The sequence below is a fragment of the Erinaceus europaeus genome, chromosome 7 (genome assembly GCF_950295315.1).
Source record: "Erinaceus europaeus chromosome 7, mEriEur2.1, whole genome shotgun sequence".
In the NCBI taxonomy this organism is placed as follows: domain Eukaryota; kingdom Metazoa; phylum Chordata; class Mammalia; order Eulipotyphla; family Erinaceidae; genus Erinaceus; species Erinaceus europaeus.
In genome coordinates this window covers 48,189,093-48,215,800 of record NC_080168.1, presented here as the reverse complement: position 1 = coordinate 48,215,800, position 26,708 = coordinate 48,189,093, and the positions used below count along the sequence as shown (strand labels likewise).

At 35.9% G+C, this 26,708-nt stretch overlaps 1 protein-coding gene and 1 long non-coding RNA gene across 2 annotated transcripts; one reads left to right on the top strand and one right to left on the bottom strand.

Annotated features, from left to right (window-relative positions):
- Positions 1–2,328: 2,328 nt before the first annotated feature.
- On the top strand, positions 2,329–13,259 carry LOC132539277 (uncharacterized). Its single transcript, XR_009550540.1, has 3 exons — positions 2,329–2,426; positions 12,200–12,276; positions 13,029–13,259. It is a non-coding gene; the product is annotated as an uncharacterized LOC132539277 (long non-coding RNA).
- A 3,572-nt stretch (positions 13,260–16,831) lies between these two features.
- LOC103107072 (killer cell lectin-like receptor subfamily E member 1) lies at positions 16,832–23,825 on the bottom strand. Its single transcript, XM_060194387.1, has 7 exons — positions 23,574–23,825; positions 21,506–21,610; positions 20,997–21,035; positions 20,754–20,792; positions 18,995–19,143; positions 17,686–17,786; positions 16,832–17,403 (listed from the first exon to the last, which is right to left on the bottom strand). The coding sequence occupies exons 1-7, from the start codon at positions 23,755–23,757 to the stop codon at positions 17,262–17,264; spliced, it is 759 nt and encodes a 252-aa protein (XP_060050370.1). The 5' UTR covers positions 23,758–23,825; the 3' UTR covers positions 16,832–17,261.
- Between the last annotated feature and the right edge of the window lie 2,883 nt (positions 23,826–26,708).

The following is a 26,708-nucleotide window of genomic DNA, read 5'->3' as shown; positions in this document are numbered from 1 at the left end:
CCCCTGGTTCCTACCTGTAGGAGGAAAACTTCCCAAGTGGTGAAGCAGTGTTGCAGGTGTCTCTCTGTCTCTCTCTCTCTCTCTGTCTCCCCCTTCCTATCAATTTTTGGCTGGCTCTATCCAATAAGTAAATAAAGATAATAAAGATTTAAACAGGAGTAGAGGAAGGAGAAGATTTTTAAAAATGTAATAAGTAATATTATATTTTCCCCAATTTTTTAAATCAATCTATAATTTTTAAAATTTTGCTTTCTTCCTAGTCTTTCAAAATGTACTCCAGAATCTAATGTATGTTTAGTCAACTTTTTACTGTCTGAAATTATTACCACTATCCTCTTTCAAAACATTGTTAGATCCCAAAAGACTCTCTGATGCCCCAGACACTTCTTTTTTTTCTCCTATGAAGTTTATTACTACTGATCAAAAGTGAGACTAGAAGGCCCTGTGGTTACTGTGATGTGTGAACTTCACACCACACATTAGGCTAAAAAAAGATTTCTCATATTCAGACTTCATTTCTGTCAATGATAAAAATTAACTATGTACATTAGAATAAGTATAAAAAATGAAATCCTTCATATGTAAAATACAAATTTTCCAATAAAAGTCACATAACTATTATTTAATTATAATAAAAATAGCAGTTTAGAAACATACTATTATATAACAGACTCAATTATAACAAAAGATTATTGTAGGAAATATAATATAAAATAGTATAATGACTTATCCCTTTTTTCCAGTTGATATATGATAGAAAATTATCCAGATCAGTGTTTACAGAACTTTCTAATCTATATTTAATGTAATGGCAGTGAATTTTACTGTGAGAATACATTATAATTGATTTTATTAGTTTATTAATAGTTAAATTTCCCCCACTGATATTCTAAACAAATCATCCACTGGTCAATTGAAAATTAGGAAAAGTTATAAATAATTATATTTATAGTGGTAAAATCGAGGGAACAAGATTGTATTTTTTTTTATTTTCTATGCGGTACATTTTTATACTTGAATTATCTCCAATGTACATAAATATTCATTATCACAAAATTGCACTTCTAAAAATTATTATTTATTGGAATCTAATTCAAATACAATATATCACTTATTTATATAAAAATATCTTAGTCTTTGATGTTTTTCTTCTTTTAAGTAATGACAGAGAGGAAACCATGACAATGAATATAAATTTAAACTTTTTGAAAATCTAGACGTGATTCATTATTCATCAGAGGATAACAAAAATAATCTTTGACGATTGGATTACATTGTTTTATTTATTATTTTCTAAAGTGGAAATGAATAGTTTGCATAATAAGCTTAAAGTGAACATCCTGTCTGGTGTTGCAATACTAAGAGGTCTGTTCTCTTGGTCCTGCCTCATTCTGATGCTGCTGGTCATCTGATCCATGCCATTTAATCTAAACTATGGATGCGCTATCTCAATCTAGTCTGGAAGATACTTTTCCAGAGGAATTCTTCGAAAACAATGCAGGTAAAATCAGATACTGCTATTACTCCTTTGTACTTCCTTTATTTATTAAGAAACCAATATTACGAACAGCAAAGTTCATAGCCAGATGCTGATAGAGGCACCAGTTGAAAATTATTTGTCTTTATTAATGGAGTTAAGATTGTCCAAGTTAAGAGGGGTAAACTTTCAGACAATAATCATGTTATAAGTACATATTTATGATAGAGTTAGATTTAATAATGTTTAAGAAAGTGTCAGTGACATGGTGGTTGTTTGTTTCTCTTTAGTTGAACTAAAGAAATGCATACAGTATGTGGCTAGGAAACTTTACCAATCTAGAGAGAATTACATGAATTTTTCTCATTTTTACTTTATGCAAATTAAAACTCAACTAGTTAAAAGGACAAAGAAAGACATGCAAATTGATATTTGTACTTCTACTCTGACTTCTGCATTCAATGTTACTCCCAATATTATTGCCTTATTGTAACTTTACAATTACTATTCGATCCTGCTACCGCTACTACAACTGCATTAGTACAGTTAGTTTTATGCTTTCAAGTTCTCTGCCACTGTCTTTTTGTACATTAGCGAATAATTTTTGTCCCAATTTTATAGATTAGAAAAACCAAGAATTTTTAAAATAATTTATCACATTTCACAAAGCAACTGCTTTGTTGAGAGAATTTTAAACCTTTCATATAAATATAAAATGGGAACATTTGAAATTTTCTAACATTTTTAAATGTATACTTCTATACATGTATGGTTTCATATTGATTCATATCTATTGTTATTCTTTGTTGTTATGTTATCTAGTAGTTACATGCATTTCCTATGCATTTCCTAGAGTTTTCCGAAGGAGGTATAACATACTCAGTAGTCAAAGTTAAACATTCTTCAGATATGCAGGATAAAAAAGAAACTGGAATGCTGAAGATTAAAGGTAAAAAACATTTATAACTCTTGCTTGAGTATTTTGATGAACTGATTTTTGTAACTATTAAAAATATTCTTGACCTAATCTCTAAATTGGAATTCATCTTTCAATAGTAATACATCTTAACTGGTTATAATAGCCTAAAGTGTTGTTCTTAAAGAAAATAAGACTTAACAGTGAATGAATGATTAACAGCCACAATGGTCTAGAGTGATACAAAATAACCATAGGATAAACAGTATTTCAAATATTCTATTTGGGTTTGATATTTTAGTCTTTAAAAAGATCATTATTCCTTTATTATTTCAGTATTTCCAAAAGTAAAGTAGATTTGTAAGGCAGCCATGATAAACGAACTTAACTTAAAGATTTATATACCTGTTAATGAAAAAGAAACTGTCAAAGCACAAGTCTGTTAAATGTGGTGGCAAGAGTAAAACTCTGGACCTCATACTGGGGAGGTCAATGCTTTATCCACTGTGGATTTACCAAACTGTTACAGAACATGTGCTTGTGCCAATTAGCTATTCTATGAGTTATACCCTTATCCTAATTCTGCTATAGAAAAAGAAAAACTAATTTTGGAAAAAAAATCAAGGTAGAGTGATGAAACAAATTTATAGAAGAATTTCTGGAGTATTGTTCTGTAGTCTTTGAAACATTTCTTCATTGAACAACTGGTTAGTTCACAGACAACTTGTCCCTACAAAATCAACATCAACATCATCATCATCATCATAGCTTTCTTGGCTCTGCCCAAAACTGCAAAATAAGAGTAGTCTTCACAGGCAGTGTTATATTTGCCCACAACACTACATGGCTACAAAGCTTAAATTTCAGTCTGGCTCTAATGGGTTAGATGTTCCTCTCCAAAATTAACTTTAAACCCAACTCCTGCAACTTTTCTTTCTGTGATGATAGTATTTCACTTCACTCTCTTTGGACAGAGTCTCCGTGGTGCCTTGCTGCTGTGACATTTGCCCTCCTTTATTTGGTTACTCTGGTAATTACTGCAATTTTGGCAGCTAGGTGTAAGTATCTTTTCAAATTAATGTCCTTAGCCTTAGATTATTAGAATATAATGTTAAAGGTTTTAAATTTTATTCTAAAAATTTCATCAAGGTATTTTTTTCACGTGTATTCTTTTAACAAAGTGTGTGACCTTACCAATTTGGTTTATGAATTACCAACAACAGAACAGGCCTTATCAAAGATGTTAGCGATGTGGCTGGGGAGAAGATTCAGTGGTGGGCTGCGGGAGTAGTATGCTAGATGCAATCTCGGGACTGCATCTGTTGGTGTAATATTCTGGTTCTTTCTCCTATTTGTAAGTAGATAATTTTTTTAATTTCTCTATTGGGGAATTAATGTTTTACATTCAACAGTAAGTACAATAGTTTGTACATGCATAACACTTCCCAGTTTTCCATTTAACAATACAACCCCCACTAGGTCCTCTGTCATCCTTTTTGAACCTGCATTCTCCCACCTCAGCCAACCCAGAGTCTTACGTTGGTGCAATACGCCAATTCCAGTTCAGGTTCTGTAAGTAGATAAATTTATAAATAAGATATTAAATGATAGATGAGAGTTTTGGCATAAATGGAAAATAGTAGCAGTCTATAATTTACAGAAACTGCCATTAGAATCACTCACTCTAGATAAGTTATTAGACAAATCCTTAAAACATCTTACTTGTTAATTTAATTAACATTAGAATCACCAATTATGAGGTATGATAAAATGTGAAGAGACTGATGGAATATGTTGCTGGAGTAGTTAAAAATAGACTCTTGGGCATTGATTTAAGTAATTTGAAAAATAATTTGAAAGAGGAAACAAAAGATGATAAAGATGGACTATTCACAACAAATGACCACAATAACGATGTGAGCCTAAAATTGCCTACAAAACTTCATAGTATTAGCAAATTTTTTAAATGTGAACATTTTCTGCAAATATTGAAAATAAAATAATTTGGACTTATAAAATGGAGAAAATCATAGTATAAACATAAGAAGTATAGACAACCAAAGCATGATGCAAAACAATTATAATCTCAGAGTGAAGTATTTCAGAATTTAACAGAATAGTTACTAGTCAGAAATGTACACAATTTTTTATTATTTATTTATTTAAGAAAGGAGACTAACAAAATCGTAGGATGCTGTCCTTTTTGATGTATGCCATTCTTACAGGAGTGAGGTGGTATCTCAATGTTGTCTTAATTTGCATTTCTCTGACAATCAGCAACCTGGAGCAGTTTTTCATATGTTTGTTAGCCTTTTGGATCTCCTCTGGAGTGAATGTTCTGTTCATATCTTCTGCCTATTTATGGATGGGCTCATTTGCTTTTTTGGTGCTAAGTTTGCTGAGCTCTTTGTATATTTTTTAGTCTCTTGTCTGATGTATGGCATGTAGAGATCTTCTCCCATTCTGTGAGGGGTCTCACAATTTTATTTATTTTTTTTTCACAATTTTATTTTAATATATTGTTTCCTGAAAAGACACTTATGATGATAAAAAGACTTGAGAAAATAAGAACACATTAGAATAAAATAACTCTATTCTACAGATAAATAAATAAGCTAATCAAAGATATGTATCCAAATAGATAAGTCACTGATCTCTTTTTCACAGTTGAGCTTGAAACCATCCTAACTGCAAAAATTGCTTCCTCTATAAACTATCTAATAGCTAATAAAAGACTGAAGGTATCTTCTGTGGGGAAGTACAAAATTTATAAGCACACAGTGGTAAGCTAGGTTCAGTGTCCTAGCATTGCAAATGCCAGAGCTCATTTGGTATTCTGGTCTCTCTCTCCCTCTCTTTCTCTCTCTTTCTTTCTCTCTCTCATTCTTTCTCCTCTCTCCTATAACTAAATAAAGAAATCTACTTTTTTTAATATTTACTTATTTATTCCCTTTTGCTGCCCTTGTTTTATTGTTGTAGTTATTGTTGTTGTTATTGATGTCGTCGTTGTTGGATACGACAGAGAGAAATAGAGAGAGGAGGAGAAGACAGAGAGTGGGAGAGAAAGATAGACACCTGCAGACCTGCTTCACCGCTTGTAAAGCGACTCCCTCACTGGTGGGGAGCCAGAACTTGAACCGGCATCCTTACCCTGGTCCTTGCACTTTGCGCCACGTGTGCTTAACCCGCAGCACTACCGCCTGACTCCCCAAGAAATCTTTTAAAAACGAAAAAAGGCTCACACGTATCAATACAATGAGTTTAACATTTTCCAATTTATTTCCATACAGAGCAAAATATTTTGAAACAATATACCTTACAAACGTAAAAACTACAGTTAACATAACATGCGAACATATAGTTAAGATAACTATGAGAAGAAAATGCTTTGCAGTAACCAAATTCTATTTGAACTACGGGGGTAGGTTTGAGAATTTATCAAGATAGTTGTAAACATGAAGGAGAAAATGAACTAATAAATTAATAATTTAAAAAAATATAATGGGGGTTGGGCGGTAGCGCAGCGAGTTGGGCGCACGTGGCAAGAAGCGCAAGGACTGGCATAAGGATCCCGGTAGAGCCCTCGGCTCCCCACCTGCAGGGGAGTTGCTTCACAGGCGGTGAAACAGGTCTGCAGGTGTCTTTCTTTCCCCCTGTCTTACCCTCCTCTCTCCATTTCTCTTTGTCCTGTACTACAGCAAACAACATCAACAATAACAACAACAAGGGCAACAAAAGGGGGACAAATGGCCTCTAGGAGCAGTGGACTCAAGGTGCAGGCACTGAGCCCCAGCAATAACCCTGGAGGCAAAAAAAAGAAAGAAAGAAAGAAAGCATACTTATCAGAGCCTTTGGCAAATATCTTTCACAGTGAAAAATTAAATAATTTCTTCTCTCTCACTCTCTTTTTTTTTTTTTTTACCTTAATAGAGGGTTAATGCATGTCTACAGTACAGCTGTTGATACATGAGTACAATTTCCTATCTCCCCATGGTAGGTCCTTTTCCACCAATATGCAATATAAAAATTTTCAATAGAATCAAAACAAAAGAATTCACTGATTGATACAATTATGGTGTTTTAGTGTTTCTTAAAATGACCATGAAGGCAGATGGTGGAGCACACACTACAATGCACAAGGACTCGGGTTCGAGCCCATAGTCCCCACCTGCAGCATGGAAGCTTCATAAGCAGTGAAGTAGTACTGAAGGTGTCTCTGTCTGTCTTTCTCTTTCCTCTCAACTTCTCTCTGTCTCTAAAATAAATAAATAAATAAAATTTTAAAAAATGACTACACACACAAAAAAAATGATGCAGGAGAACCTGTTTAAATGTAACATAAACAGTAAATTAAATTAAATACTAAAATTATCTGTGTGTGATATACTCTTATTTGGATATTACAAAAAAATTTACTGGGAGAAAAATAACCAGAATACAGAGCAATCAGCACTGCTTCAATAAGTAGTGGCATGAGGTGGGGTTAAGTTGTATAATGGTAATGCAAATAGACTCTCATGCCTGAGGCTCTGAAGTCCCACGATCAGTTTTGCAATATATATATATGTATTAGAAAGAGCTAACATTCAATATTTGGGTCTATATTTTAAGTCTATTTGGCATTTCTTCTCAAATATCTTTAAAAAATAAAACACTGGGAGTCAGGCTGTAGCGCAGCGGGTTAAGCGCAGGTGGCGCAAAGCACAAGGACCGGCATAAGGATCCCAGTTCGAACCCCGGCTCCCCACCTGCAGGGGAGTCGCTTCACAGGAAGTGAAGCAGGTCTGCAGGTGTCTATCTTTCTCTCCTCCTCTCTGTCTTCCCCTCCTCTCTCCATTTCTCTCTGTCCTATCCAACAACAACAACAATAATAACTACAACAATAAAACAACAAGGGCAACAAAAGGGAATAAATAAATAAAATAAATATTTAAAAAAATAAAAATAAAAAAAATAAAACACTTAGTACACTAAATTTATGAACAGATTCTGTCTCCCCAGGTTCAATTCTTATCAACATCAAGGGGAAAAATCAGACACCTTAGTGCTGCTCTCCCTCTCTTTCTCTCAGGCTCTCTTCAGTATCTGCATTTCCCTTTCATAGTAATTGACCTTGGTATCCAGCTGGATCTTGAGATCTTGGCAATGCAACTTCACCTGCTCCCATCCTTATCTCTGCCTCTATGTTCATTTGGGTGGCACTGCCCACACACACGAAGGGAGCCTGCTAGGCTGTGTCCAGGGAGCACCTGATAAATATATAATAACAGAAATAGAGAGAGAGAACCTGGCTTTTGGTAGGCTCATGCTTAAGTCAGTTATGATGCACCCACAACCCCTTGTAGGTTTGCATAAGTTTATACTATGCTTGTAGGCTGAAGTCAGCCATGTGCCAATTACATTCATCAGCAGCATGCTAGTTGGGACATGTCAACTCTGAGCCTCTTCCCTGGTCCAGTTTTGTTAAGAGGGAGAAAGAAGGACCCTAATAATTGACTATATGTATGCATATTTTTCTTTTTATGGAGGCAATGTTGGATTACAGGATTTTTTTAATTTCCTTTTGTTGCCCTTGTTGTTTTATTATTGTAGTTATTGTTGTTGATGTTATTATTGTTGCATAGGACATACAGAAATGGAGAGAGGAGGGGAAGACAGAGAGGGGGAGAGAAAGACACCTGCAGACCTGCTTTACTACTTGTGAAGTGACTCCCCTGAAGGTGGGGAGCCGGGGGCTCGAACCGGGATTCTTATGCTGGTCCTTGAGCAAGGACTGGTTTAAGGATCCCAGTTCAGGCCCCTGACTCCCCACCTTCAGGGGAGTTGCTTCACAGGTGGTAAAGTAGGTCTGCAGGTGTCTGTCTTTCACTCTCCCCCTCTCTGTCTTCCCCACTTCTCCATTTCTCTCTGTCCTGTCCAACAACAATGACAACAATAATAGTAACTACAACAATAAAACAATAAGGACCACAAAAGGGAATAAATAAATATTTTTAAAAGTTTTTTAAAAAAAGAAGAAGAAACATGAATGGAACTCTTCCCAGTCTCTATATAGTATGTATTTTATTTTCTTTTTCTGGAAAGTAGATAGATTTATGAATTACTTTCTTTAAAAGAGAAAATAAATAAAGTGTTGCACCCTAGAAACAAACAAGGCAGTAGATATCGAAATAAGGTATGGTCTAGTATGTACTCCTTTTTGATGCTGCCTGTTTTATAATTATCTCTAAGACAACAATTTTTTGTTGTTATTGTGAGAGGAAAATTGAATTTTGTTACAAATACAGATATAATTTTGATTAATAAGCCTTGGTAAAGTCATGAGAACAATATAATTTAAGTGTAGAATACTTGTGAATGAAGTAAAGTTAGTTCATGAAATATTTTGCAAGCATGATCTCCTTATTCTGTTTTATAATTAGCAAACTTTATATTAATGAGCAAGAAAAAGAGAAATAATGTATTGAATAGAAATTTTTTCTTATTAAACACAAGTAGAACCTAAACTGGAGTTGGCATATTGCACCAAAGTAGAAGACTCTGGGGTGGATGGGAGGGAGAATACAGGTCCAAAAAGGATGACAGAGGACCTAGTGGGGGTTGTATTGTTACATGGAAAACTGGGGAATGTTATGCATGTACAAACTATTGTATTTACTGTTGAATATAAAACATTAATTCCCCAATAAATAATTTTTTAATGTTTTCTTATTTTAAGAAAGCAAACCTTATTCTGTGAATTAAGATTCTAGTATAAATGATGGCCCAGGAAGTGGCTTAGTTGCTAAAGTGCTGGACTTTAAAGTATAAGCTCTTAAATTCAATCCCCAGCATCTCAGTACCATAATGATGTTCTGGTTCATTTTCTCTTTCTGTTTCTCATGTTACTAAATATACAAGTCTTTTCTTTAAATAGACACTTTAGTATAATTTAACCAGGGATTGACAAGTATACAGATACAGAGAAAACTCCTATAAACAAAAATATCCCTAGGTTGAAAATTTAGTCAAAAGTGGCTTGTTTATGGAAAGATACTTGAGAATCTAGCTGATTAGTTAGTTTATTTCAAACCAAATACTGAAGTTACAGGGCCATATTTAAGAATATCAAATTTGTAACAAAATAGCAAATCAGTAGCTAACAGGGTTATTAGTGGAGCTCAGTGCCTAAACTAAGACTTCACTATTCATGGTGACAGTCTCCCCCCCTTTTCTGTCCCAATAGAAAGAGAGAGAGAGAGAGACAGAGAGAGTGCTACAGCACTGCTCCACTGCTTATGAAGCACCTTCTACTCAGTTCAAAATGAATACTTGGGAACCAGGTGGTGGTGCACCAGGTTGAGCACACATGCTCAAGGACCTGGGTTCAAGTCTCCAGTCTCCACCTGCAGAAGGAAAGCTTTGAAAGTAGTGAAGCAGGGCTGCAGGTGTCTCTATCTCCCCTACCCTCTTGATTTCTGGCTGTCTCCATTCAATAAATAAAGATAATACAAAAAAAATTTTTTTAATGAATACTTGGGGAGTCAGGTGGCAGCACAGTGGATTAAGCACAGGTGGTGCAAAGCGTAAAGACCGGCCTAAGGATCCCGGTTTGAGCCCCCGGCTCTCCACCTGCAGGGTAGTTTCTTCACAGGCAGTAAAGCAGGGCTGCAGGTGTCTATCTCTCTCTCCCCCTCGCTGTCTTCCCTTCCTCTCCATTTCTCTCTGTCCTATCCAACAAGGATGACATCAATAACTACAACAATAATAACTACACCAAGGGCAACAAAAGGGAATAAATAAATAAATAAATATTTTTTTAAAAAATGAATACTTGAACCCAGGTCCTCCTGTATGGTAATGTGTGTGGTCCACCACATGTGCCACTGCCTGACTCAGCTTTGTTTCTTTTTTTTTAAATTTATTTTATTTCATTTATTTTCCCTTTTGTTATCCTTGTTTTTCATTGTTGTTGTAGTTATTACTGTTGTTGTTATTGATGTCATCGTTGCTAGATAGGACAGAGAGAAGTGGAGAGAAAAGGGGAAGACAGAGAGAGGGGGAGAAAAAGACACCTCAGACCTGCTTCACTGCCTGTGAAGCGACTTTGTGGAAGGTGGGGAGCCCAGAGCTCGAACCTGGAACCTTATGCCAGTCCTTGCACTTTGCTCCATGTGCACTTAACCTGCTGCACTATCCCCCGACTCTCTCAGCTTTGTTTTTTAACTTCCTTGTATGAGTAACATATAGTGGAGGGGGACAGTACAATGGGGGAGGTGTGTTGGTTGCCTCTCTCTCTATCTGAAAAAAAGGGGGGGGAGAGTTATCCTGGAGAGGTGAAGGATATCAGTACAAAATAATGTATGTTAGATATTTCAAATTTAAAAATATAGACAGTTGATCAGAAAACCGGTCGAATTTTGTAGAATTTTAGTTGTAATATATCTGGATTTTAACAATAAGTAATATGAAGAAATTTTCAAGCTGTGCATTGACAGTGTTAATTCTAGAGGCATTTTGAGAAAAGTACTGACAAATGAGGGCTAAAAAACAGTATTATAAAGAAAATAACAGATAAATATGCATTGTTGGAATAAGTGGTACTTTGTGATCATCAAAGTTGTATTACATCAAAGTCATTTACTGCAAAGATAGCTTTGCTTAAAGTTACAGATGCTACTATGATTCCATCCTGACCTCCTCCCTGGGCAGATGACTGCACCAGTGCTTTCTGGAACTTCACCTTTCTAGAGCCCTACCCCACTAGGGGAAGATAGAAACAGGGTGGGGCTATGAATCTACCTGCCAAGAAATTATAGAAGTCAGAACTCCCACCTCTTGCACCCCAAAAAAGAATTTTGACCCATACTCCCAGAGGTAAAAATAGAGGTGGTCTTTACCCATGTCACACCAGGACCAAAAACATTTGTCACCAGGAATCTTGTTTTATACCATCAATGAAAGAGAAGTGAATACGGAAAATATCAGAGGAAGCCAGGCACTATTTTGCTTATCTGACAAAGAAACGGAAAAAAGAAACACTTGGATGTAGTAATAGATATAGGGGTGAACCAGAAAAGATGTGAAAGCAGGCCCCCTGAAGAAAATGGGGGAAGATATGTGTATATTCATAGATATAGATAGATAGTTATAAAATCAGACTGTATCGGTGACCTTGGGAAAACTACTACAATTTCCAGTGAAGGGGATAGGACACAGAACTCTGGTGGTGGGAACTGTATGGAATTATACCCTCATTATCTTATAATTTTGTAGATTAATGTTAAATCATTAATTTAAAAAAGCAATGTAGGGGAGGGGGGCAGTAGTGCAGCGGGTTAAGTGCAGGCGGTGCAAAACGCAAGGACCAGCAGAAGGATCCCAGTTTGAGTCCTGGACTCCCCACCTGCAGGGGAGTTGCTTCACAGGCAGTGAAGCAGGTCTGCAGGTGTCTTTCTGTCCTCCTACCTGTCTCCCCTCCTCTCTCCATTTCTCTCTGTCCTATCCAACAACAATAATAACAATAATAAAACAAAGGCAACAAAAGGGAATAAATAAATAAATATTTTTAAAAATTAAAAAAAAGAAAGAAATGTAGCTTAGGTCATATGTCCTGACTGCCCACTCTTACAAACTCTAAAAATGGCATCAGGTATTTGTGGAACTTGTTATTATTGAGATAATTTATTAATTCATAAGTATACATTTTTCTTATAAATTAATATATGTCATATTTAATAAATGTTATATTTTATTTCCAATACTAAACTTTCAAAAGTGATATTACCCTAAACTTTTTGTTCTTTTGAATATTTTGTGTATTTTAGTTCTTTGTCTTGAGGATATACTAAGAAAAACTATTGAAAATGGAACTGTACATTGCAGAAATATATAGCAAAGGCAGGTAAGTATTGTTTGAATAGAAATCTTGATATTGTATTACACTGTATAATATACATATATGCAGCTAATAAACACAATTAAGGTTTGATATGGAATTCTCATATAACAGGAATTCTTTTTTTACTTTTTATTTATAAAAAGGTAACATTGGGGAGTCGGGCTGTAGCGCAGCGGGCTAAGTGCAGGTGGCGCAAAGCACAAGGACCGGCATAAGGATCCCGGTTCGAACCCCGGCTCCCCACCTGCAGGGGAGTCGCTTCACAGGCGGTGAAGCAGGTCTTCAGGTGTCTATCTTTCTCTCCTCCTCTCTGTCTTCCCCTCCCTCTCTCCATTTCTCTCTGTCCTATCCAACGACGACAACAACAATAATAACTACAACAATAAAACAACAAGGGCAACAAAAGGGAATAAATAAATAAAATAAATATTTTTTAAAAAGGAAACATTGACAAAACCATAGGATAAAAGGGTACAACTTTGTACAGTTCCCACCACCATCCCCTCCCCTGATAGTTTTCTTATTCTTTAACCCTCTGGGAGTATGGACCCAAGATCACTGTGGGATGCAGAAGGTTGAAGGTCTGGCTTCTGTAATTTCTTCCCCGCTGAACATGGGCATTGACAAGTGGATCCATACTCCCAGCCCATATAACAGGAATTCTATTGAAGTTGAGGAAGGTACTTATAAGCAGTCATGCAAAAATTATACTGAGTGCTAAAATTACTTTTATGCATATGCATTTTGTCTATCAGGATAACCGGGTCTTTGAAGAAAAATCTTTAACTTATTTCTCCGGAAAATACAATCTTTGCAGCAAAGAAATTTTTCTGAAGCACTGAGCTCCACTATTATCAAGATGAATAGCATGGAAGAATTGGAAATATGGAGTATAGTATTCATGTCTTTTCTTTAACCAGAGCACTTTGGGTTGCATTGGATCGACCTTCTTGTGGTGCATCCCGTGAGTACCCATTCATTGGGGAAACTGACGATCCTTCTTAGCCGACTGAATCCACATGGATCCCAGTCACTTTCAAAGCCAGCAACAAGCAGCTCCTGACAGCTTTCAACCTGACGCTGTTGACTGGCTACGGAAGAAGGGAAAACGCTAGAAGAAGACCAGAGCACTGCTCAGCTCTGGCTTATGGTGGGGGGCGGGGGGGATTGAACCTGGAACTTTGGAGCCTCAGGCATGAAAGTCTCTTCACATAACCATTATGCTATATACCCAGTATTATGTACAGTATTCATCTTTATATTTAATATTTAGAAGATAATAAATAGAGCTTTTTAGCACCTTAAGTTCATTCAAAGATATTAAATGCAACATGTTATAATTGATCATCTCTTTAAAAAATCAAAATACAGACTTTAAGTAATGGTTATTTTTTAAATTTTAAATGTATATGAATGAAAAGTTATATATATATATATATATATATATCTGTGTGTGTATATATGTATATATATCCTTATAAATAACCTAAGGGAAAAACCACATAGGACAAATTAAAATGAACCTTGTAACAAATGACACATTATATATTGCTAACATTTATTTACTGTTTGTGATATTCTGGTGTTGTTATAGTAGCTATATATTTGAACATGTGTTCATTTATATAAATGTGTATGTGGTGTGTGTACTCCCACCATTCAATATCATCATTAATGATTATCATTAATACTGTAGTATTAATAACATAACATAGGCCCTGAGGGTATGAAACTTTTCCAAAGTTAATAAGAATGGAACCAAGGGGGGTTGGACATAAAGGACTGGCTTAAGGATCCCAGTTTGGGCCCCCTGTTCCCCACCTGCAGGGGGGGTCACTTCATAGATGGTGAAGCAGGTCTGCAGGTGTCTATCTTTCTCTCTCCCTCTTTGTCCTTCCCTTCCCTCTCAATTTCTCTCTGTCCTATCCAACAACAATGACACCAATAACAACAACAGTAATAACCACAACAATGATAAAACAACAAGGGCAACAAAAGGGAAAAAAATAGCCTCTAGGAGCAGTGGACTTGTGGTGCAGGCACGGAGCCCCAGCAATAACCCTGGAGGCAAAAAAATGAAATATTAGTAATTATATGGTTTTAATGTTTTCTCTTTACTGCTGATGATTTGAATATAAATTCTGCTTTTTTTTTCTACCTGTCTTATAGATTTTTACATGTCCTGGTCTTGAGCAATTATACATGATTTTCATAACTTTGCTTCTTTCATTTTGTTAACCCTACTTTTTGTGGTGGTTTCATTTCAGGGGATAAGACCAATTAGAATCATGATTATAAAATTATATGACACAGGCAAAGATAATTTTAAATGGGTAGATATGTTGAGGCTACAAAACAAAGGCCATTAATTACTGTAAGTTTAGAAATTAAACTGTAACTGAATTATCTGAATGCTGATATAACATGCAGGTGAAATTCCCAGACATATTACCCAGATCATCATTGGGATTATATCCGTCCATCATAGTTTATGCCAACATTGTGTACCCATAATGAATTCAGAATTGTTTGATATAGTGAGTAGAGCATGTGAGACTTTCTCAATTACACTGCACAGCTCAGAAAATTTCCAACCACAGACTTGCCACTCACTGTGTGTAGTAACATTTAACACCTACTTGTCCCTTTGAGGTGACCATATAATTCTGAGTATGACGTGGACAGGTATTGAACACAGAGAAAAACATTTCTGAAGAAAAGGACACAAAAGAGTTTCAAAGGATATTGGTGATCAAAGTAATGTACTTGACCAAGGAACAGAAGGTAAAGTACAAAGAAAAAGAAATCAAAATGAGTTGCACAAGCCTGGACGTGGGTGATATCACTCTGTCAGTATTTGTCCTACTACCACTTGGGCACTGTGACCACAGAAAACAGCATTAAATTTAGAAGCATGACATTTACCCACTATGAAAGAAGGAAAGAATACGGGCAAATCAAGCACAAAAGAAAAATATAAAATAAAAACCCAAGGCACATAAAACACTGATTGGTCTGTAAGTACTATAGTCATCTTTTACAGAATCAATCAATCAATCTCTCTCTCTCTCTCTCTCTCTCAGCCTGTAACTGTCTTTTTCAATACAATTCTAATAATTCCAAAGATTTTTGATAAACAGAAATAATAAATGTTTATTTTTATATTTATAATAAATGTTTATTTTTATATTTAAGAAATTTCTTTTTTCATGAGTGAGGTCCAGAGTACCGCTCAGCTCAGCTTTGACATATAGTAGGGCTGGCTATTGAACCTGAGACTTCTGGGAAGTCCAACAAGCAAGTCTGGCACACTACCGCTGAATATCTCATCAGTCCTTTTTTGTGCAACCGGTGTTATCACTGCAGTCAGTGCTTACAAGACACCAGTCACCTCTTTCTGTTATCTTTTTTTAACTTCCTCTCTCTCTCACTCCCCCACTCTTGATAGAGAGTGAGAAAAGGAGATATAGAGTAGGGAGAAAGAGACAGGTAGAGAGATAAAGAAGAGACACCAGCAGCACTGCTCCACCTCTCATGAAACTTCCCCACTGCAATTGGGAATGAAGCTTAAACATTGGTAGCATGTGTGCTCTTCAAGGTTCACTACCACCTTTCCCCTCACCAGCCCTAACTCTGACTCTTATAAGTTACTATAACAGCTTGAAGAAATGAAATTTTAGCAACTGAGAAATTAAATCAAGGTACATTTATATCACATTTGCAGCTATGTGGCTAATGACTTTTGTCAGTGTCACTATATTATAGGGAAAGTTGAATTTTTGTATAGTAATCAAGCTTAAAGTTGATTTCCAGACATTTATAGCACAATTTTATTTCTGGTGTGAAATGCAGATTTTTATCTTCTTGTATAATCACTGTGTTATTGCTTAAAAATACACTTCAACAATTTGGTAAATAAAAAGAGCAACATACATATTATACATATACAGCTATATATAACATGTAATAAAAGGTAAACTTATATAGGACTGCTAAGTTTCTTTTAATATCCAGAAGAGTGTAACCTGGTCTCTTGACCCTTATCTCCTAGCCCAATTAAGAAATATTTATTGTACAGGAGTAAAAACTTCCTTGGCTAGTGTACTGCTTTGCAACCCTACTGCAGGTGGGGAGCCAGTGCCTTGCTGGGATCCTTGAGTGAGTCCTTGTGCTTAGTACTATGTACACTTAACCCAGTGTGCCACCACCTCTCTCTCTCTCTCTCTCTCTCTCTCTCTCTCTTTCTCTCTCTCTCTCTCTCCCCAAGGAAGGGAAGGAGAGAAATAGGAAAGGATGAAGGGAAAAAGGAGAAGAAAGAGGAGGAAGGAAGAAAGGAAAAAAGAATACCTATTGCTGGGTTGAGGAGATGCCTCAGCAATAGAGTATAAGCTTTACATACATGGAGCCCTGAGTTTCACCCCTGGAATTGCATTAAAAATGGCAGAGGAGTGCTCAACTCTCTCTCTCCCTCTCCCTCTCCCTCTCCCTCTTTCTCACACACACACTCACCCAATAATAAAATAGAATGTTATAATGTGTCTGTAATGTGTATACCTATAAAATGCCACAAGGTTATCTAATGAAAAGTCATTTAAATCAAACCCACTCAACAAAATTATGATACATGTTTAAATGTTGTTGGATTATATTTAAGGAATACTACTTTTGCTACACCAAAAATATAAATTAATATATTTTCTCCATAGAACAACAAAGTGGCCTTTAGCAATACAACCAAAACTTTAGACAAGAGAAATTCATTAATCACTTTAATCATTTAAAGGGTTAAACATTTACAGCATGGTTGTTGACACATGGGTACAATGTCTCATCTCCCCATGATAGGTGTCTGCAAAACTCACTCACCCTCAGTTTAAGTCCTTTCTCACAATCATGCATCAGGATTCTCAAACCATCATCATCCTTTCCCTTCCCCTCTTTCCTCAGAGTCCTTTGCTTTGGTACAATATACCACAACAACATAATTTTTATCCTTCCTGTGAATTTACAGAAAAGGTAGGGTGACTCTTACAAATGTAGGTCAGGTTATTTTCACAGCTTTCATCTAATAAAGCTTCTCTTGATCTGTAAGATAGACAGACTTGTTTGTGAACCGTAGGAAGAAAAAACCTAAAACAAAAGAAATTGCAAGATCCCCATGAACTTCTATAACACACAAGTGAAAGTGGAGAAATAGAAAACTTTCATTATATAGACACGTGACTTTCATGAAGTGTAATACAATTGATTAGATTTCTATAAACAATCATAAATAAAATCCTTATAATTTAAAAGGTTGTTGCAGAGTACAGAATACATAAAATCTCAACAAAAAAGTGATAAGTATTTAAAATGTAATAAAGCATGCTGATTCTTCTGGGTTTAAAAGTAGAAAAAAAGGCAGATACTAACATGTCAAAGGGCAGAGCAGTACCATTTTCCCATAGCCACCACCGGTCAATTCCATTAGAATAGATTCCAATCCAAGAGAAAGATTTTAAAGTGAATAAATCCTAATGGGAAATAAATACATACAAACACAAAGTTCCTGTTTGTAACTTGTTATCAGCTGCATGTAAGTACCTTTAAAAATAGTTTACAACTTAACTATTCAATTCATCCAGTACACAAACTTACCATACATACATAGTCCAAGATCATTCTCTGATTCTAATAGACAGTAACCAACCACACAAAATTCCTGTACTCATGGGAGATACAGATAATAAATAAAGGAATATTAGTAAAGAGTTTTGAGCATGAAAAACATGAGTTTTTTTAGCAGTACCCTTTCAGCATCTTACAAACTATTAATATCCCCAGTGTCTATGTCCTCTCTCTTCAGTCGGATAACTGAGAATTTGCTCCATCAAAAGAACTTCAGTGGGTACTAGTAAGGAGCTCTGCTGGTAGAGTACACACCTTACAGTGCATGATTCCCTGAAGTTTGATCTCCAGAACCACATGGATGCACCTGGTGCAAATAGCACCTGGTGGAAATGCACAGATGGTGGAGTCGTGTCTGTGTCTGTCTGTCTGTCTGTCTGTCTGTCTGTCTGTCTGTCTGTCTGTCTCTCTAACCTGCTTCCCAGCAACACATAAAACAAACAAACATAACCTTCATAGAGTGGATACTTTAATCTGATACACCAGCACACATTCTGGGAGGTAGAAAAAGCTCTCCCATATTCTCATATAGTGTTCGAGACTCTTATGCATGAGTTACATTACAATATACATCTATCCAATAATAAATAAAATTATGTGTATATATATATATTTGTTTACTGAAGCCTGAGCTCTGTCAATTCATGAGGCAATGAGTAAAAGTAATAATAATCATCATAATAGAACATCCAAAACCTGGGAAAAAATAAAAACAATATCAGCTTTTGAACCAGAAGATTGTACTCCCTTGGTGCTAAACTACACCAGGATTTGTTCTTTTTTTTTTTTTTTTCTTATAAAGGCTGTTTCCTTTAAAAGTCATCCTACATGTGCTTTTTCATGAAAAGCATTCCAAATATTGTTGCAGAAACCTTATGCAGTATGTAATTCCTATGCCACACCATGCACATGAAAACTGAGAAAATAAAACATTGATATGTCAGTAATTTGTCTAGTGCTGAAGTCAAATGTGTAAAATAACTCCTTGGGTTAATAGAAGTAACTTGACATAGGTCATATATTATTACAATGCTCAGTTAAAGTAACAACTTACCATCTCCTCTCTGGTTATCTTTAGGAGACTGGAATTTAGAGACAAGCAGGCAAGTTGACTCTCTCTCCAAGTTAACTCTTCCTTGGAGAAGTAGTAGCAGTTGTTTCTGAACCAAAACCAGTCCTTTGGACATGAATGACAACTAGATCCTAGACCAAGATTCTGTGTCATTATATTGAATACATCCACAAAGTCTTCTATTTTTTTTTTTTACTTTTTATATTTATTTATTTTCCCCTTTGTCCCCCTTGTTGCTTTTTATTGTTGTTGCAGTTATTATTGTTGTTGTTATAGATGTCATTGTTGGATAGGACAGAGAGAAATGGAGAGAGGAGTGGAAGGCAGAGAGGAGGAAAGACACCTGCAGACCTGCTTCATCACCTGTAAAGCGACTCCCCTGCAGATGGGGAGCCGGGGCTCTAACCAGGATCCTTATGCCGGGCCTTGCGCTTTGTGCCATGTGTGCTTAACCTGCTGTGCTACCGCCCGAATCCCTATTATTTCTATTTTTAAAATATATTTTACTTATCTATTTATTTATTTATTTATTGAGTAGAGAAAGAGATAAATTGAGAGGGGAGATAGAGAGGAAGAGAAAAAGAGAGACACCTGCAGACCAGCTTCACTTCTTGAGAAGCTTTCCTGCAGATGGGGACCGAGGGCTTGAACAATGGTCTTTGAACATGGTAATATGTGCACTCAACCAGGTGCACCACCTCCTGCTCCCAAGTCTATTATTATCATTACTTTATTTATTATTATTTTTACCAGAGACTGCTCAGGCTTATGGTGCAGAAGATTGAACCTGGCACTTGAGATACACAGGCATGAGAGTCTGTTTACATAACCATTATGCTGTGACCCCCACCCCCAGTTTATTATTTTTTAAACACACTTTGAAAACAGAAGAAAACTTTTTGTCACTATAATAACATTATATACAGATTAATTAAAATCATTAAGTAGAAATACAAAACTTTTTTATACTTTTCTCTCAACTTGCTATATTTTAGATTACTAAAATATATCATGTAACACAAGTCCACTTGTCTATTCACTAAGGAGTAGTTACATCATTAGTTTTAGTATTGTCATAATAATATAGCATTCAAGAACTGGAATGTCTTCATCATCTTATATATTAGATAAACATTGTAAAAATGTCTGTGTTTGGATACGTACTCTGTGTTTCCAAATTATTTCTCACATCAACTAATTACAGTACCCTACAAGCCTATGAAATCTTATAATAATTTCTATATATACTACCTCTGTACCCTTACTTAATATATTCTTAATGGCTTGCATAAAACCCAGTTTCACAAGAAAATGAGCTATTTCATGGCTGAAATAAGATGTTATCATTTCTGTTACTCATAATGAAATATATGTACTATTCTAGAGAAGGCATATTCTAGAGAATGCTTTTCCGCTTATATTTGCATAAGAAATTAAGCTATAAACACGATTACCTTCTTTCCTTTTTATTGGGGGGCTTAGGAATCAAACACATGCATCCAAAGAGATCTATGTATACCTATATTCATAGCACACAATTTGTAATAGCTCAAACTTGGAAGCAACCTAGGTGTCCAACAACAGACGAGTAGCTAAAAATATCATGGCATATATACACAATGGAATACTAAGTCACTTTCTTCACCTCATCTTGGCTGAAGGAATCAGCTTGAAGGAATTATGTTATATAAGATAAGCCAGAAATAGAAGGATGAATATAGGATAGGATGATTCCAATTACCTTTTTGTTCCTTTGAGGAATGTACTTCCTTGAAAGATGCTAGGAGGAAAAAAAAAGTCAACTATCATGATTAATGAGACATAAAAACATCCAATTAAAAATGGAATACTATTCAGCTATTAAGAATGATGAAGTCACTTTCTTCACCTCATCTTGGCTGAAGGAATCAGCTTGAAGGAATCATGTTATGTAAGATAAACCAGAAATAGAAGGATGAATATAGGATAGGATGACCCCAACTACCTTTTTGTTCATTTGAGGAATGTACTTCCTTGGAGGATGCTAGGAGGAAAAAAAAAAAGTCAACTATCATGATTAATGATATACATAAAAACATCCAATTTAAAAAAATGTTTTAGCACCAGGGTCTCACACACATATGACTTCATCAATCCTTGACCACTCTTTATGCTGACATGTGGTGCCATGGCTCAATTTTGGTCCTTGTGTCTCCATTCTGAGCCTTGTACATGGGAAGGCATATTCTCTACCCAGTGAGCTATATTTCTGAACACAAAATGAAACCTACATTCTAAAAAATATAAAAACCTACAGAATATTTTTGTAGAATATAGGCTATATAATCTACAGAAATAAATCAGCAACTTTCAAGTCAATTAAAAAGGAAAATATTTTTAAAAAGAGAGAGAGAGAATATTTGCAAGGCAAAACTGTTCTGATTCTAGTATGAACTTAACATACTCTATACTTCCAAAAAAAAAGACCACTTGAAAGCCACTATCGTTACTTACAGCCTAGGGTAAAGACAGCCAGGACAATGGCCATAGTCAACAGGAGAAGGCATGTGACAGCCAGCAACCCAGAAATGAGGCTCCAGGGATGAAGTGAGACATCTCCTAGGACATTTAAGAACAGAGCTGAGTGGGACTGACTCTTCTTCCTGCATATATTCCTCATGTGTTTCTATCAGACGGTATAGGAGTCAGGCTACAAGTATGCCTCAGAGTTTAAGGAATTTCCTTTAAAAGTGTACAGTGGCCTTTTCAGTGAGACATTCAAAAAATGTCTAATAAGAGGATAAGAGGATAGACAACACAGTTTTAGAACTGGAAAGACAAATAAAAATGTCGGATATGCTCAGTTTAAAATGCTAGAGTGAATAGTACTTTGATTTTTCTCTCTGTCTCAATAAATAAAACCTTGAAAATATGGATGTGTTTAATCAATAAACAATCTAACAATTGTGTATAGACTTGCTTTCTTTCAAATTATTTATTTATTTATTTGCCAGAGCACTGCTCGTTCTGGCTTATGGTAATGCAGAGGAATTGAACCTGGGACTTCAAAGCCTTAGGCATGAGAGACTCTTTCAATAAGCTTTATGCTATCTCCCCTCCCCTATATATTTCTCTTTCTTTAAAAGGAAACAGCCACTCAGAATTCTGTCATTTGAAACTAAATTACCTTGTTAAGAAAAAAAAATTGCAAAGAAAAAGTCTAACCAGATGTCTCCATAATTTGTGAAAACGCAGTTAGCAAAAGAAATGGAGGAACTTAGATGGGAGGTGTGATGTGGTATATCCACACAGGCATGTGTGTGAAACTGTACCCATAAATCTCATACTTCTGTAAACCAGTGTTAAACAATTAGCAATAAAATTACTAGTTAAAATACTAGCAGTGAATAACTAGGTTTTTTTTTTTTTCTTTTTTAAAAAAAGGCTTCTTCCTCCGTACTTTGTTGGGGAAATAAAGGTTTATAGAATAGCTGGTGATACATGAGTCATTTCTTATCTCCCCATCACTCCCACCACAAGTACATGTCTTTCTCCACCATTTATACTGTGACCCATCACCCTCACTTCCTTCTACCTCCCCTTAGTCCTGAGTCTTCTGTTTAATGTGTTAAGGAACCTGTGGGATCTGCCTCTGTCATTTCAAAAGTCTAACTTATAGCTATAGCCTATATTTTTCCTGTAAAACTATTAGATTTGGAAAACCCAAGTCTATAACGATCAGTCTCAAGGCTCCCAGAAACAAACAATAGCCTGCAACTGTAATGGAATAACATTAACTCTTCCCAAACTCTCTGCTTCATTGTTGTGTCTATTGTCACCCAGTGTATTTTGTGTGTCCAGATTTAAAGGGAATATAACTTTACTTGCTTCAGGAAGTAATGATGTCAACAATTATGCCACAAACTGAGTGCCACACCCCAGCCCAGAAGTCAATTAGTTCAGCATGTTTACATCCTGCCCAATACAACTTTTGGGCTGCCAAACAAGTCATCTAAGCTTAGTCTTCTTAAATACCTGACTAGCATTTTTTTTCCCACACTTATTCCATCTCAAGAAAATCACTTTCCAAATCTTTTGACTATTAAATTACATCCTTCTTTCAAAATCTACAATGACTCTCAGCTTAGTTGTGAAATGCCTAAATCATCCAAATTATCTTTTTTAATTTTCATTCTTATTTTTTCTTTTCCTTTTTTATTTAAATTGGGGTGGGTTCATGGTATACAACAGATACAGTTGTTGGCACATGTGTAAAATTTCTCAATTTTCTGCAAAAAGCTTCCACCCCCAACCCCAGGTCTTCCTCCACCATCAAGTACTAACAACTGTATACAACACACAGAACCCAGTCCAAGTTCTACTTTATGTTTCTCTTTCTGTTATCTTTTACATTACATCTTTTGCTTACCTTTTAGTCTTTGTCTTAGCCTTTATGACATTGATATTTGAATTTTTGTTTACATATATCCTTTCTAGATATAGAAACAGCTGTATTTTTATTTCTCTAGTACACAGACAAGTCAGTACGTAAGTGTAGTCAGTCTGGCTTTATTTATCTTACCTTTGACATCGACGTCTTCTGCTGTGTTTTCATCCTGCCTTTCATGAATTTTGTGGTGTATCAGCTTCTTCTTGACTAACGGCAACTCATTTGAACCAAATTTATGTTTAGTGTTATTTGTTGGCATGTCCTTCTGCTGAGAACCCCATTTTAGTGTAGCATTATTTATAGGCTCCTTGTTCATCTTTAAGCAGAAAAAAAACTGTGTGGGGAAAGAACTCAAATGTCAATGTATCATTCTACAATTTGGGAAGTTATATTGGAAGAAACAAATGAAACAATAATGAAAAAAGTGAGTTGTTTCAGATACTACTACTGTACTTTCTGAAATATGTTCTCCAGTTTGAAGTTCCAAATACAGAAAGCATCCCCCAAGAATTTAGAATTAGGGGAGGGGCTGGGTAGTGGCACATCCAGTTAAGCACATGTATTGGTCCATGGTTGAGGACCCAGGCTCAAGGCCTTGATCCCAACTGCATGGATGGAGGAAGCTACATGAACAGTGAAGCAGTGCTGCATATCTCTCTCTGCCTCTCCCTCTCCCTCTCTCTCTCTCTGCCTCTCCCTCTCCTTCTCTCTCTCTCTCTCTCTCTCTCTCTCTGCCTCTCCCTCTCCTTCTCTCTCTCTGCCTCTCCTTCTCCCTCTCTCTCTACCTCTCTCCCTCTCTTTCTCTCTCTCCCTCTCTCTCTCTCCCTCTCTCCCTCTCCCTCTCTCCCCCCTCTCTCTCCCTTTCCCTCTCTCCCTCTCCCTCCCTCTCTCTCTCCCTTTCTCTCTCTCTCCCTCTCCCTCTCTCCCCCTCTCTCCCTTTCCCTCTCTCCCTCTCTCTCTCCCTTTCTCTCTCTCTCTCTCTCCCTCTCCTTTTCTTCTCTCCCTCTCCCTCCCTCTCCCTCTCTCCTTCCCTCCCTCCCCCTAACCTCTGAATTTCACTAAATCATATCAAATAAAAGAAAAAAAGGTCATCCCAAGCAGCAGATTCATTGTACAGCACTGAACCCTAACAATAACCTTGGTGATGATAAAAAAAAAAAAAGCAAATAAAAATTACAGAAAAGAACTAAAGTAGACAGTTCCCCCCAAATAAAAAACAAATTAATCAATTTTATATTTTCCTTAATGCATATTTTAAAAACTAATTCCATATCCACATTAAGGTCTAGTCCCTAAAATTTCTAGGCTACCTCTCTCTAATATGATTGCTATTTGCCATTTCAACTTGAATAGTAAAAAGAAGAGTTTGTTACTTTGAGAAACCATGGCATGAAAACCACTGCACAATTTCTGATTAAAACCCAAAATTAGTGACTGCATTTTACATATTTTCCTAATTGATTCTATAAGTAATGAAATAAGTAATGGAGAAATATGTTTTGTATTTTATAATTTAAGTAAGACAACACCCCACATACATATGCAAAACTCATTAGCTTCTTAGAAAGAAGCTTTATATAGATGCTTTATATAACCTCATCTCACTATAAAAAGTAAATAATTAGGTTCGAGTCCCTGACTCCCCACCTGCAAGGGGGGTTGCTTCACAGGTGATGAAGCAGGTCTGCAGGTGTTTATCTTTCTCTCCCCCTCTCTGTCTTCTCCTTCTCTCTCCATTTCTCTCTGTCCTATCTAACAATGACAACATGAACAACAATAATAATTACAACAACAATAAAAAAACAAGGGCAACAACAACAAAAAAGTAAATAACTATGACAGGTAAAAGACTAATGTAATAAAAATTCAAAAGTTTGAAGAATTTTGTTCAGACACTTGAAATACTGGGTATCAGCTTCAGAACTTTGCAAACACTGACTGGGTCTAAGTCAACATCTTTGAAGTGAAAATGAAAAGACTCCCCTTCTTCAGACAGAAATACCTCCCATGTGAAGTTCTCAGAGATATTTTTTTAAGAATACTAACTTGGGAGATACCTCAGCACTACAGCATTGGACTTTAACTAGGACACGGAGATCCCAGATTCAATTCTGGCACTGCCGTCATAAGCCAGGGCTGAGCCTCTGCTCTCTCTCTCTCTCTCTCTCTCCCCTCTCTCTCTCTCTCTCTCTCTCTCTCTCTCTCTCCCATCTCTTTCTCTCTCTCCTAAACATAAACAAATAAATCTTTTAGGGAAAAAATGTTGATTTCTTAAAGTAAGAAACATATATATATATACATATATATATTACACTTTAATTTTTTCTTCTAATGTTTCCAATAAAGGTTGCATAAAAAATACTATCTAGTGATCACATTATCCAGGAACTGGGGGAGGAGGGAATAAGAAATTACTTGACATACCTGAAGTGAAGATGAAAATCCTTGGCAAAAAATTAATATGTGGGGATTTGAGGAAGCAGGACCTGGTATTTCCAAACAGAATTGGCAGCTGTGTGCCTCAGTGTAAAAAGAACTTGCTATGTTATATTTCATAATTAACCAACAGGAAACTTTGCATGACTTTTTTTTATATTTTCCCTTAACACCCACAAGCATGGTGAGATAATCACATTTCTTTCAACTTGATTACTTAAGAAAATAATATAGTGCATTTCACTCTAACTCATACTTAATACAAGACTATGAATAAAAAAAATAAAGCATTGCAAAATCAAATGAGTTTACTATATTTGCCATTAATGAAACTGTATTAAACCACATGGCAAGATAAAATCTCATATATAGATTTAAATTTTATATGTAGGGACAGAGGTCATGCTGATTTTGTGTAATAAAACTCTCATTGGTTTGAATACCTTATCAGCTTTATTGTTTTATCCATTAATTTTCTCCAAAAAAAATGGGAGGCCTGAGGTACCAGGGCAGGACAAGACAAGTAAATCTGTGATATGTTTTACTAAAAAAGTAATATTTGGAGAGGTAGAAGAGGCTGAAAAGTTTAGCATATATCAACTGCTTCCAGAAGACAAGCATATTTCATTTTAAAGTTTTATCTAATAAGTGTATATATAGTGGATAAATGTATATAGAGAATATAGCTACTCAATTATCAAAGGGACTAAGTTCTGCAGTTTGCAACAGCATAAGTGAACCGAGAGGGGAGTGTAGTAAGTGAGTTAAGGTTGGGGGTACAGATCAACCTGCCAGTGCCTGTATACAACAGAGAAGCAATTACAGAAGCCA

Coding starts and splice junctions, on each gene's coding strand:
- LOC103107072 (XM_060194387.1), bottom strand. CDS start 23,757: ATGAACAAGGAGCCTATAAATAATGCTACACTAAAATGGGGTTCTCAG. Junction 17,787..18,994: donor AGATAACCAGAGAGGAGATG/GTAAGTTGTTAC, acceptor ATTTCCCATTAG/GATTTATTCACTTTAAAATC. Junction 17,404..17,685: donor ACTGCTCTGCCCTTTGACAT/GTTAGTATCTGC, acceptor CTTTTGTTTTAG/GTTTTTTCTTCCTACGGTTC.